At 43.9% G+C, this 14,341-nt stretch overlaps 1 protein-coding gene across 4 annotated transcripts in view; it reads left to right on the top strand.

Annotated features, from left to right (window-relative positions):
• LCMT1 (leucine carboxyl methyltransferase 1) overlaps positions 1 to 11,225 on the top strand; it is a 67,000-nt gene extending 55,775 nt beyond the window's left edge. For all 4 annotated transcript variants that reach the window (XM_032242995.1, XM_032242996.1, XM_032242994.1 and 1 more), the window contains 4 exons: positions 2,375 to 2,476; positions 3,970 to 4,061; positions 8,158 to 8,255; positions 10,994 to 11,225. In XM_032242995.1, the coding sequence (XP_032098886.1) occupies positions 2,375 to 2,476; positions 3,970 to 4,061; positions 8,158 to 8,255; positions 10,994 to 11,016 (315 nt within the window). In that variant the 3' untranslated portion in view covers positions 11,017 to 11,225. The remainder of the gene's footprint in view (positions 1 to 2,374; positions 2,477 to 3,969; positions 4,062 to 8,157; positions 8,256 to 10,993) is intronic.
• The last annotated feature ends 3,116 nt before the right edge of the window (positions 11,226 to 14,341 follow it).

Here is a 14,341-nt window from a genome sequence, read left to right on the forward strand (position 1 = left end):
TTATTTATTTATTTATTTATTTATTTATTTATTTATTTATTTATTTATTTATTTGAGATGGAGTCTCACTCTGTCACACAGGCTGGAGGGCAGTGGCGTGATCTTGGCTCACTGCAACCTCCACCTCTCAGGTTCAAGTGATTCTTCTGCCTCAGCCTCCTGAGTAACTGGGATTACATGCATGTGCCACCGTGCCCAGCTAATTGTGTATTTTTAGTAGAGACAGGGTTTCACCATGTTGGCCAAGCTGGTTTTGAACTCCTAACCTTAAGTGATCCATCCACCTCAGCCTTCCACAGTGTTGGGATTATAGGTGTGAGTCACCTGGCCTGGCCTATTATTTAATTATCACAACAAGCCACAATGTAGATACTACTACAGTACTATTCTAATTTTATAGGTAAAGGGAGACTGAGGCACAGAGTTATGTAGTTTATACACAGCATCAAAGCTCCTAAATGTCAAGTGAAGATTCAAACCCAGGCAATAAAATAATGGAATATTGCTGACAAACACTTTCTATCTGGTATGAATATGTGCCATGTGGTCATTAGTGCCACATACCTTTCTCTCCACCGAAATAGTACTGGTTCTTGTCTGGTAGTACTGTCATATGCACTCCAAAAATCATTTTCCATATTGTTAAAGTGATAAAAAAAATTTTTTTTTGAGACAGAGTCTCACTCTGTCACCCAGGCTGGAATGTAGTGGTGCGATCTCGGCTCACTGCAACCTCCACCTCCTGGGTTCAAGCGATTCTCCTGCCTCAGCTTCCCGAGTAGCTGGGATTAGAGGTATGTGATACTGTGCCCAGCTGATTTTTGTATTTTTAGTAGAGATGGGGTTTCACCATGTTGGCCAGGCTGGTCTTGAACTCCTGACCTTAAGTGATCCACCCACCTTGGCCTCCCAAAGTGCTGGGATTATAGGGATGGCCACCACCCTGGCCTAAATTGGTGAATTTTTGATACTCTGTGTATGAAAAAGCAATAGTGTATATGCTACAATGGTGTACACTAATATTGTTTCCTGGCCTTTTTCATATGTAGATTAATTTTGGGTTTTTTAGATTAGTTTTTGTAATTCAAAAAGTAATACCATATGCAGAGTACAAAAATTAAAAACACAACAGGGTAGACAAGGAAAAGTAAATCTCTCTCCTACCCCAGACCTTGGTCCTCTAAACTGGGAAGCAAGGCTGCCACATTCCAGAATTTTTCTTTTTTTTTTTTGAGATGGAGCTTTGCTCTTATTGCCCAGGCTGGGGTGCAATGGCACTATCTTGGCTCACTGCAACCTCTGCCTCCTAGGTTCAAGCGATTCTCCTGCTTTAGCCTCCCGAGTAGCTGGGATTACGGGCATGTGCCACCATGCCTGGCTAATTATGTGGTTTTAGTAGAGATGGGATTTTTCCACGTTGGTCAGGCTGGTCTCGAATTCCTAACCTCAGGTGATCCCCTCCGCCTCGGCCTCCCAACGTGCTGGGATTACAGGCATAAGCCACTGCGCCCAGCCCAGAATTTTTCTATGTACATAGAGATTCTTTTTTTCTTTGAAGACAGATAGGCTCATACTATCCATATTCCTCTATACTTCGCTTTTCAAGAGTTTACCCTAGAGGTCATTTCATGTCTATATCTGTCTTCCTTTTCTGTTTTCATGGCCATGTGTATATATATATATATATATATATATATATATATATATATATTTTGAGACAGAGGTTCGCTCTGTCGCCCAGGCTAGAGTGCGGTGGCGCGATCTTGGCTCACTGCAACCCCCACCTTTCAGGTTCAGGCAGTTATCCTGCCTCAGCTTCCCGAGTAGCTGGGACTACAGGTGTGTGTCACTATGCCCGGCTAATTTTTTTGTCTTTTTAATAGAGGCGGGGTTTCACCATGTTAGCCAGGATGGTCTCGATCTCCTGACCTCATGATATGCCCACCTCCACCTCCCAAAATACTGGGATTACAGGTGTGAGCCACTGTGCCCGGCAACTATATATATTTAATTATACAAACATGCCAGAATTTATTTCTAGATTCTTTTTATTATACCTAATGCTGTGATAAACATTCTTGCATGTTAGCATACACATGTAAGTGTGTCTGTAGCATAGACTGCTTTTGGTGGAATTGGTGGATCACAGGTTGAGCATTTAAAACGGGTATATCCTGCCCAGTTACCCTTCAAGGGCTACCCAATATTATGCTCCCATCAGCATCATGCTGTTGCCTGACCCTCAGTCCTTTACCTATGCCGGGTGTGCATCATCAAACGTCAGCCTCAGCTGCTTAAAAATAGGATGATGATGTTTTATTTTGCCTATTTAAGAAACCCTCAGAGTATATCTTACCATCTCTTTCCCTCCTAGGTGAACATGGGTGATCGGTTTGGGCAGATCATGATTGAAAACCTGCGGCGACGACAGTGTGACCTGGCGGGCGTGGAGACCTGCAAGTCATTAGAGTCACAGGTCAGAGAGCAGGGACTGAGACCTCCGTTTAGACCCTTAGTCAACCAAGATATATAAAGGTCTTTCTTTGCAGATATGATCATGGAGAAGCCCTGTTCAGTGCCTGCCAACATAGGCTGCTGAGCCTCCATGTGGGCCGCTATTTCATGAGGCTGGGAAGATCAAGGCCTGCTTTGCCATCTTGGTGTAGAAAATACACATTTACATTTCCTACACCCTATTATTTTGACTTTGTATTATGCAAATTTTCAATCAAACATAAAGGTAGAGGGAATGGTAAAATACACACATCCCATCACCTAACTTCAGTATGTCTTATTTTAACAGTATTATTTCCTGTATTCCCCCCACAATTTTTTTGTTGATGCTGGAATATTTTCAGGCAAATCCCAGACAGCATATGATTTCACCCCTAAATATTCATGTGAATCATTTACCAATAAGGACTTTCTTCTCCCGGAATGATAATACCATTTCACAGATCATACCTCACAAGTTGACAACTCCTTCATAGCATTTAATGCCTAGTCCATGTTCAATTTCACCAGTTGTTTCAAAAACCTTTTTTTTTCATAGCTGAGGTGTTTGAATCAGGATTTAAACATTGTCCACACTTGGTAGATGATTGATATGTCCCTTAAATCTCTTTGACTCTATAGTAGTGCCCTCTCCCTTTAAAAGAGTCATTTATTTTTGCTTGAAACACCTCCCACCCCTCTCCCCATATAAACAGGCTCATTTTTTTTTTGGGTGAGTGCAGTTGCTCATGCCTGTAATCCCAGCACTTTGGGATGCTGAGGAAGGAAGATAACCTGAGTTCAGGAGTTAGAGACCAGCCTGGCCAACATGGTGAAACCCTATCTTTACTAAAAATACAAAAATTAGCCAGGCGTGCACTTCTGTAATCCCAGCTACTCGGGAGACTGAGGCAGTAGATTTGCTTGAACCCGAGAGTTGGAGGTTGCAGTAAGCCAGAGTTGTGCTATTGTACTCCAGCCTGAGCAACAGAGTGAGCCTCCATCTCAATAAATAAATAAATAGGTCCATTTTCACGTCTCTTGTCACATAACCATTAAAATTGTCTTTCACAGAAAAGTTCTCCCTTTATTTCTCTTTAGAAGTACTTTAGTGAGCTTCCCCCCATTATGACAATGCTTGTTCAGCATGGAAAGTTGGAAAGTAAAAAGAAGATATTAGGGGCCAGGATGGACTTTTGAGGAAGGAGTCATCTCAGAGGTCTGGTGTGCGTAAGAGCATCTTGGTGCCAGGCACACTGGCTCACACTTCTGATCCCAGCACCTTGGGAGGCTGAAGCGAGAGGATCGCTAGAGCCCAGGACGTCAAGGCTGCAGGGAGCTGTGGTCACACCACTGTACTTCAGCTTGGGCAACAGAGTGAGACCTTGTCTCTTTAAAACAAAATAGTGTCTCAGATTTGTATGCCAGTGCCTGGTAGTTTTCTAGTTCTCCATTTCTCTTCATTGCACATTTTAGAAAGAACGGCTCCTGTCGAATGGGTGGGAAACAGCATCGGCCGTCGACATGATGGAGTTGTACAGCAAGTTACCTCGAGCTGAAGTGAGCAGGTATGGGGTTGGTGAGCATCAGCTTGGTGGTCATTCATTGTGAACTCAAGGCATGATTGCCTGTATTCTTTAATGCAGAAAAACAGAACAATATGTGGAGATTTTATTTAAAAAAAAAAAGACCAATCGTGGTGGCTCACACCGGTAATCCCAGCACTTTGGGAGGCATAGGTGGGCAGATCACTTGAGGTCAGGAATTCAAGACCAGCCTGGCCAACATGGTGAAACCCCGTCTCTACTAAAAATACAAAACTTACCTGGGCGTGGTGGCGGATGCCTATAATCCCAGCTACTCAGGAAGATGAGAGGGGAATTGTTTGAACCCGGGTTGGGGGGACGGAGGTTCAGTGAGCCGAGATCGCACCTTTTCACTCCAGCCTGGGCAACAGAGTGAAACTCCATCTGAAATAAATAAAAATACAAAAACTAGCTTAGTGTGGTGGCTCATGCCTGTAATCCCAGCTACTAGGGAGACTGAGGCAGGAGGATTACTTGAATCCAGGAGGTGGAGGTTGCAGTGAACTGAGTTTGCACCACTACATTCCAGCCTGGGCGACAGAGCAAGACTCAAAAAAAAAAAAAAAAAAAAAAAAACAAACCCAACTAGACCTATTTTGAAACAAGTTAAACACTGATAGCAGCTTGAAAGTAACTCATTAACTATTAGCTGAGATAGGGCTTATGCCCAAACTGATTATTTTAGTTACAACAAACAGTTACACCTGGAAAATCCCAGAGCAACCTTGGCAGTGGAAATTTTACATAATCCCTGCTTTGGAGATGGAGGAAAATGACATTGCTCGAGGATGTATAAGGGGCTGGCAGATTTTTAAATGGACTTTTCTCCCCATTATAAAGGAAATCTGTGTGCTTCTTGTTCTACAGAGGTTCCTCAAGCATTGTAAAGTACATGAAGTATAAAGTAGTTGCCTGCTCTGTAGTCACCCTTGGGAGATAGTAATTCTTATCATATTGGGGAACATTCGTTTCACAGGTAGATATTTATTGATACATAGATTTCTGTTTTTTGAATCTGTGGATTCATACTACACATACTGGTCTGTAAATTCATATTACATATACTGGTCTACACATACTACACATACTGGTTTACAGACCAGTATGTGTAGTATTGTAAAAGTAAAAACAATAGATTGTATTTACTTTTGCATATCAAAGTATTAAGGGTTGCTATATCCCATCTAAAGGTACATAGGGCTGCGTGTGGTAGCTCATGCCTGTAATTCCAGCACTTTGGCAGTCCAAGGCAGGTGAATAACCTGAGGTTAGGAGCTCAAGACCAGCCCTGGCCAACGTGGTGAAACCCTTTCTCTACTAAAAATACAAAAATTAGCTGGAGGTGGTGTGGGGTACCTGTAATTCCAACTACTTGGGAGGTTGAGGCATAAGAGTCACTTAAACCTGGGAGACAGAGGTTGCAGTGAGCTGAAATTGCACCATTGCATGCCAGCCTGGGCAATAAGAGCGAAACTCTGTCTCAAAAAAAAAAAAAAAAAACGAAAAAAAAAAAAAAGCAAGGTACTTAGTATTTATATTGATATGTGGATATAGTATGTTGATAATAATTTTTAAGTAATTAAAAATGTCTATAGCTGGGAATTCAGTCGTGGTGTCTTGTTTATTCATCTTATTTTAATTTCCCTGTTATAAACACTAGAGAGAACGTCATGGTACGTGCATCTGTGTACAGCACTAGTGCGTACTTCAGCTCTTTTTTTTTTTTTGTAATCACTTTGTGCTTCCTGATTTGTACTTCCTTCTTGCCTTTGGAGACCTAAGATCAATAGCTTTTGGTTTCTTACAAGATCACAAGAAGAATTTTTGGCTTAGCTGTTCCATATAACTTACTAACATTTAGATGTATCACTGTTTTTCCAAAGTATGTATATGAATAACTAGCAATGAAAGCCTGGAGGGTTTGAGAAAGTGGTGTTTCCACGTGATCAGATCAGCGCTTCCTGGATTCTTCCGGAAGCATCCTTCCCCACAGGCTGGTTTTCATTTATTACATGTCAGGATGACTGATTGGAACATCCCTGATCTGGCCCCTGAAATGGGAATGCTCTGGCAACTCTTAGGGGCCCGTGACTAGGATTAGCTACAAGGATTCTCTTATCTCCAGGCAGTCATTTGTCTTATATTGCTAGGACCTTCTGTAGACAGCAGTGTGTAACCCTAGCAGGGGTGGCAGGTAAGGAGATTGGAAGGCCTTTGTCTATGCCAGGCTGAACGGCCTTCCCAGCTTTGTGAATGCCACATAGTTTGTATCTGCTTTTAGGGGAAACTGGAGTATAATAGGAAGTCTAAGACTAGCCTATTCATTGAACAAATGCTGAGTGTCTGCTGTGTGCTGGGCACTTTCTAAGCACAAGGGATACCAGCAATGATCAAAATAGGACAAGACATTCCTGCCCTTGGGAGCACTCATTATAGTGCAAACTTCATAAGTAGATTAGTAGTATCTCCTGATAGCTGTAATTGGTAATAACCATCCTGGAGCCTTCAGTATGGTGCTGGATTTTTCTAGAACTTGGTATCAGTTATGCCTTGGATGTCTTCTGGTAGAAAGACTTGGGAAACAACCACATTATGTTATGTGTAGTCATTCTTCAGATGTGGTCCTGAGGCCTGCATACCAAGATGGGAATGAATTCAGAAATACTGAAACGTGCATAAACATGCACATGTGTTCACACCTGTGCATACATGCACACATGTAACAGACAAGGCCTGGACATGTGGGAAGACTCATGTTAGCAATGGCTGTTGTGAATAGTAGGAATATGGATCATGTTTCTTGTTTTATTCCATATGTTTTGAAAATGCCTGACTTTTCCTCCATAGTGTGTACATATTTTGACAGAAACTTTTTTTTTTTTTTTTGATAGAGATGGAGTCTTGCTGTGTTGCCCAGGCTGGTCTCAAACTCTGGGCCTCAGGCGATTCTCCCACCTTGGCCTCCCAAAGCTCTGGCATTACAGGCATGAGCCACTGCTCCTGGCCAACAGAAACTTTTTTTAAAAGCTGTTTCCATATATTTGTGCACGTTTCTCTCTGTGTGCATATGTTTATTTTTATTTTTTCGAGACTGAGTCTCGCTCTATCGCCCAGGCTGGAGTACAGTGGCGCAATCTCAGTTCACTACAACCTCTGCCTCCCAAGTTCAAGCAATTCTCCTGCCTCAGACTCCTGAATAGCTGTGACTGTAGGTGGGCATCAACATGCCAGGCTAATTTTTGTATTTTTAGTAGAGATGGGGTTTCATCATCATGTTGACCAGGCCGGTCTCAGACTCCTGGCCTCAAGCAATCCACCTGCCATGGCCTCCTCAAAGTCCTGGGATTACTGGCGTGAGCCACTGTACCCAACCTGTGTATGTATATTTAAAAGTTTACATTTAAAAGACTTTTTGGAAAAGTCATACATGCATATAATTTTTTATAAAACCAGCATAAAGTAGTATAGAGTAAAAACAACCTTCCTCACTACTGGTCAACTACCTTCTCTCTCAAAAGACAACTACCATTTCTAGTTTCTTCTGTATTTTCCAAAAGTCTATGAATATACAAATTTGTCTCTCACTTTTTCTTTACATAGAGAGTGGTGTATTATGCACATCACTTGCTTTTTAAATTATGCAATTTGCTTTTTAAATTCCATGATATGCCTTGGAGGTTATTCCATGTTAATACATATGGACCTACCCCATTTTAAAAAATGGTTGCATAGTGTCGTCTTTTGACACTATGAATCTGCTTCAGTTTCCTCTGCCTGTGTTCTCCGGTTTCCACTAGTTTTTCTTATTGAAGTTTAACAGCTCTTTATATAATAAGGAACTCAGCCCCTTGTCACTTGAATTGCAAAGATATGTTTCTAATTTGTCATATGTATTTTGACTTTATTTTTTTCTTCTTTTCAGTGAAAATAAAATGGAGCCACATCATAATTATTGTTTTAGAGCCTGATTCTTTTCACTTAATCTATCATGAACATTTTTTCATATCCATAACTATGGGCCATGATCTTCATTTTAAATGCATACACTTGCATTGTTCTATTTTAATTCTTTCCACAGGATAGAATCACTTGAATTCCTGGATGAAATGGAGCTGCTGGAGCAGCTAATGCAGCATTACTGCCTTTGCTGGGCAACCAAAGGAGGAAATGAACTTGGTGCGTGATTGTACTTTTCTTGCCTTGAGCTGGAAATAGTGAACTCTTTCCCCTTTTCTTTCTCTTTCCCTTTTCTTTTCCTTTCTCTCTTCTCTTTCTTCACTTTTTGTCTTCTTTCTTTCTCTTTCTTTCTCTTTCTCTCTCTCGCCCTCTCTCTCTCTCTTCTTTCTTTTCTTTCTTTCTGTCTTTCTGCCTGTCTGTCTCCCTCTGTCCTCTCTTTCTTTCTTGTTTTGAGACAAGGTCTTGCCCTGTTACCCAGGTTGGAGTGCAGTGGTGTGGTCATAGCTCACTGCAGTCTCCCAATTCCTGGGCTCAAGTGATCTTCCTGCTTCTCGAGTAGCTGGCACTACAGAAGCCTGGCTGATTTTCTGTAGAGGTCTGTCTAAGGCTGGTCTTGAACTCCTGGCTTCAAGCAATCCTCTTGTCTCAGCTTTCCAAAGTGCTGGGATTACAGGCATGAGCCACTGTGTCTGACCAGAATTTTTCTTCTTCCCAAACTGAAAGATATATTTGGAACTTTGGGCCCAGAAAGAGCTAGAGGACTGTGTACCTGTATCCATGAGCATATCCAGACAATTTACTGTTATATCTTGTGTGTTTTTATAGCACAAAAAGCAGGAGAACTGTTTAAATAAGCCATGTAGCCCCCAAAAAAGCAAACAACCCTTAAGAGATCTACTGTGGAGTTCCTGCAGCTGGAGGGTAAAAGACCTTGAGAGTTTAAAGTAAAAATCTCCAGAAAAGTAACCACTGTTTGTCTTTTTCATCAATTTGCAATCAGGTTCGCTAGATGTTAAATGCACAGATCGTTACGTCTCACTTACAAACCCATGCAGCTGGAGGCTGAATTTTCCCTCTTCTCATTAAGGTGCACTTCCCTGGCCATGGCCTAGTAGGGCCACTGGGAGCAAGTATGGCTCCATCTGTTTCTTGTTACCTTGGTCCTGGTCCAGCTACTTTTCAGCTGCCCACTGCTGGGCTTGCTTCTCCCAGTGGTTAGGCCTTGGGTGTCTCTCCAGCCTGATGGAGGCCACTTTAGATCCCAGTTCAGGCCTTTAATGGAATAGCTGCCCTTCAAGCTTCCCACAGATGTCATCCACATGACGTGTGATCACAGGCAGGCAGCTAGCTGATCCGAAACAACTTGACAGAGGCAAGGACCATCCCCTATGTGAAAATCCAGGTTGCATGAGACCGATAATCAGCCTCTATGGACTTGTCATTCCACACAGATTTGCCTTAGCTATGCAGCTCAGCCCACACAGTCCTTTTACATTTGTTTCGTTTTTGTTTTGTTTTTTTGTTTTGAGATGGAGTCTCGCTCTGTTGCTGGAGTGCTGTGGTGTGATCTCGTCTCACTGCAACCTCTGCGCCTTGGGCTCAAACGATTCTCCTGCCTCAGCCTCCCAAGTAGCTGGGACTACAGGCATGCACCACCACACCTGGCTCATTTTTGTATTTTTAGTAGAGACAGGGTTTCACCATGTTGGCCAGGCTGGTCTTGAACTCCTGACCTCAAGTGATCTGCCTGACTGGGCTCTCAAAGTGCTGGGATTACAGGCATGAGCCACCATGCCTGGCCTTCACATTTGTTTTGGATTTAAGGTCATTTATTGGTAGACTGGGTGCAGTGGCTCATGCCTGTAATTCCAGCACTTTGGGAGGCTGAGGCAGGTGGATCACCTGATGTCAGGAGTTTGAAATCAGCCTGTTCAACATGGTGAAACCCCATCTTCACTAAAAATACAACATTTAGCCGAGCATGGTGGCACATTCCTGTAGTCCCAGCTACTTGGGAGACTGAGGCAGGAGAATCTCTTGAACCTGGAAGGCAGAAGTTGCAGTGAGCTGAGACTGCACCACCGTACTCCAGCCTGGGTGACAGAGCAAGACTCTGTCTTAAAAAAAAAAAAAAAAAAAAAAAGTCATTTATTGGTATATTTTTATATTATCCTGCTCTTAATTATAAAAGAATACTTCTTAGTAGGAAACTTGAAATTCGCTTCTAAAAAGTATAACAAGGAAAAGAAAATCTACCTGTATGCCTGTCACTCAGAGACGACCTCTTGTGATTTTTCCCTTCCCCTCTATTTCTAAATATTGTTTTGTGTGTTTTTATAATAGAGTTGAATTTTTATATTTCTGTAACTTTGATTTCAGGTGTTTTCAACTTAATATAACAGCGTTTCCCCCGGCAACTAAAAATGCTTAATGAGCATAATTGTAATGGCTTTATAAAATTGTATTATGTCACTATGTATGGCTGAATTGATGTAATTTTTCCATATTTTTGGAAATGTAGGTTATTTGTAATACTTCTAAGTGAACTCTAGTTCTAACAAAGGAACAATATGTTGAGCATTTTAATGTCAGGGATTTCTTTTGTCCCCACTGACCCCTGGCTGCTTTGGGACATCAGTGCTCATCTGTGCTTGTGGAAGACCTGTTTCTGCCTTTGCTCAAAGTTCAGCACATAAAGGGTAGACTTTTGGCATTAACTGCAGACGGTCTATAAACTGTTACAATGCTTTCTTAATCCCTTTAAAACCACCCATAAACACAGACTTTGCCCAACCTTTTTTTTCCTTGCAAAATCTCATTTTATGTAACACAGGGGCAGTGCTGCAGTGGTCAGTGGTGTGGCTGGTGCCCGTGAGCCGATCACTGGGGGTCCTCGAGGGACCTCTGCTCCTGGCCACCAGAGTCTCCTAACAGGGTTTGTGTGTCTCTCCCCTCAGGGCTGAAGGAGATAACTTACTAATCTGTTGAAGGCTTATGCCGAGCCAGAAGCCGAAGCCACTCGCCATCCTGAAGGAGACCTGCGAGCTCCCTGAGTGGTGAACAGGCCTTGTCCGTGGTCTCATCCCACAGTCTGAGAAGCCTAGGTTACTACAATGGTCGCACCTGTTCCTGTTCCCCTTCCTGTTCTGTTGGCATATCATTGTTTAAATAAATCTCACTTGCCAGTCACCTCTGCTGGCTGCCACTGCTTATTCTGCACCCCATGGGTTCGGCAGGCCAGGGTTCACCTCTGTTAGCTAAAGCTAAGGACCCTGAGTCTGCTTTGACCTTGGCTTACTCCCTGTCAGTCAGACTCGGCCCATGACCTTGAGTCCATTTTAGGATCTACTCTGTCACGTGCTGTTCCTTGCGGCACATGACGTTGTGCCTCACACCCTTACCCCTGGCCTCCACCAGATGCTAGCACTCTTCTCTGGCTCCTGTCTCTGCCCTGGCCACAGTGGCCTGCTTAGTTGCCTCCTTCATCTTGGGTCATGGTGGCAGGCTGAAGGATGGTCCCTAAAGTGCCCATGTCCTGATCCCCAGAACCTGTGAGTGTGTTACCCTCTGTGGCAAAGGGGCTTTACAAATAGGATTAGGGGTTTGAGATGAAGAGGTGGTCCTGGATTATCCAGGTGGGCCTGCGATGATCACAAGGGTCCTCATTAGAGGGACAGATGAGGTGTCAGAGCCAGAGGAGGAGGGGCCCAGAAGACAAGAAGTAGAGGCAACCAGGAGATGCTGCGTAGGGCAAGAGCAGCAGATCCTCCCTTGGCCGCCAGCTGGAACCGCCTGCCAACATCGGGCTGCCAGTGTTAGCCCAGGGAAATTGATTTCGGATTTCTCACCTCCAGAGCTGTAAGAGAATAGATCTGTGGTGGTTTGTGTGTGTGTGTGATAAACTGTTGTCCACGCTAGCGTGCAGTGGCGTGATCTTGCCTCACTGCAATCTCCACCTCCCAGATTCAAACAGTTCTGCCTCAGCTTCCTGAGTAGCTGGGATTACAGGTGCGTGCCACCACACCAGGCTAATTTTTGTATTTTTAGTAGAGATGGGGTTTCACCATGTTGGTCAGGCTGGTCATGAAGTCCTGATCTCAAGTGATCCACCACCTTGGCCTCCAAAGTGCTGGGATTACAGGTGTGAGTCACCGTGCCGACTGATCTCTGGTGTTTTTGGGCCACCAAGTTTGTGGCTTAAACATAGCCACAACTAGAAGCCAATGCGGTTATAAGACACATTCCGAGGGCCCCTGAGTGATGACGTCATATTTCAAAAACGTAAGGCCTGTCCCACACCTGTGTGCTGAACTCCCCGAGTGATGGGTAGGCCATCAGGTCTACAGGGACTTTTTAGTTATGTGACTGGCGCTGTGAGTCTGAACCTGCACGTGCAGGGCGGCACTGCAGAAGCCCCCAGCACTCTGCTGGAGAGGTAACAGCCCCTCTTCCACCATTCAGAATCCTTAAATCAGTGTCCCCTAGAGTGTGGGCCATGTACTTCTAGTGGCATGCGGTTGATGAGATGTGTCTAATACATAAATGCCTGTGATGAAATGAATAAGTTAGGTGCAGTAGGATTAGCAACAATTTATAAAAGAACAATTATAGCCATATACCATATTAAAGTTATATAAATGTGGTCTTTGAAAATAACTGGCTGGGCACGGTGGCTCACTCCTGTAATCCCAGCTCTTTGGGAGGCCAAGGTGGGTGGATCATGAGGTCAGGAGTTGGAGACCAGCCTGGCCAACATGGTGAAACCCCATATCTACTAAAAATACAAAAAAAGTAGCTGGGCTTGGTGGTGAACATCTGTAATCCCAGCTACTCAGGAGGCTGAGGCAGGAGAATTGCTTAAACCCAGGAGGCGGAAGTTGCAGTGAGCCAAGATTGAGCCGTTGTATTCCAGCCTGGATGACAGCGAGACTCTGTCTTGGAAAAAAAGAAGATAACTGTACTCACTTATTTTTGGACCTCAGCTGATCTCGGGTAACAAACCTCGGAAAAGAAAACCATGGGAAAGGGGGAACTTTGGTATATGTATAGCATTAGCAGACACAATGTTTACTTTTTGTTGTTGTCAGAAAGGGTCTTAAGAAAGGGTCTTGCCCTGTCTCCCATGCTGGAGTGCAGTTGTGCAGTCATAGCTCTCTGCAGCCTCAACCTCCTTGGGCTCAAGCGATCTTCAGCCTCCTGAGTAACTGAACCACACAGGCACACACCACCACCCCTGGCTATATTTAATTTCATTGTCGAGACAGGGTCTCCCTATGTTGCCAGGGCTGGTCTGTCTTGGACTCCTGGGCTCAAGTGATCCTCGCATCTGTCCTATTCCAAATTTGATATTGAAATTAGGCCAATTAATAACCCTACAACAGTCTCTACGTGCTCAAGTGAAAAGAAGAGTCACATGCCTTTCACGCTAAATCAAAGCTGGAAATGATTAAGCTTAGTAAGGAAGGCACATCAAAAGCTGAGATAGGGCCGGGTGTGGTGGCTCATGCCTGTAATTCCTGCACTTTGGGAGGCCAAGGTGGGCGGATCACGTGAGGTCAGGAGTTCGAGACCAGCCTGGCCAACATGGCAAAACCTTGTCTCTACTAAAAATACAAAAATTAGCTGAGTGTGGTTACTCATGCCTGTAGTCCCAGCTACTCGGGAGGCTGAGGCAGGAGAATTGCTTGAACCCGGGAGGCAGAGGTTACAGTAAGCCAAGATCACACCACTGTACTCCAGTCTGGGTAACAGAGTGAGACTCCGTCTCAAAAAAAAAAGGCTAAGATAGGCCGAAAGCTAGACCTCTTAGGCCAAACAGTCAAGTTGTGAATGCGAAGGAAAGGTTTTTGGAGGAAATGAAAAGGTGCGACTCCAGTGAACACATGAATGAAAAGAAAGTGAAACTATATTATTACTGATAGGGAGCAAGTTTGAGCGGTCTGTAAAAAAGATCAAACCAGTCACAGCCTTCCCTTAAGCCAAAGCCTAATCCAGAGCAGAGCCTTGACTCGTCAGTTCTGTGAAAGGCGAGAGAGGTGAGGAAGCCCCAGAAGAAAAGTTAGAAGCTAGCAGAGCTTGGTTCCTGAGATTTAAAGAAGCTGGGCCGGACGCGGTGACTCGTGCCTGTAATCCCAGCACATTGGGAGGCTGAGGCAGGTGGATCGTGAGGTGAAGAGATCAAGACCATCCTGGCCAACATGGTGAAACCCTGTCTCTACTAAAAATACAAAAATTAGCTGGGCGTGGTGGTGCATACCTGTAGTCCCAGCTACTCGGGAGGCTGAAGCAGGAGAAACGCTTGAACC

The sequence above is a fragment of the Sapajus apella genome, unplaced genomic scaffold, assembly GCF_009761245.1.
Source record: "Sapajus apella isolate SASKATOON/1434 unplaced genomic scaffold, GSC_monkey_1.0 scaffold51, whole genome shotgun sequence".
NCBI classification, from domain to species: domain Eukaryota; kingdom Metazoa; phylum Chordata; class Mammalia; order Primates; family Cebidae; genus Sapajus; species Sapajus apella.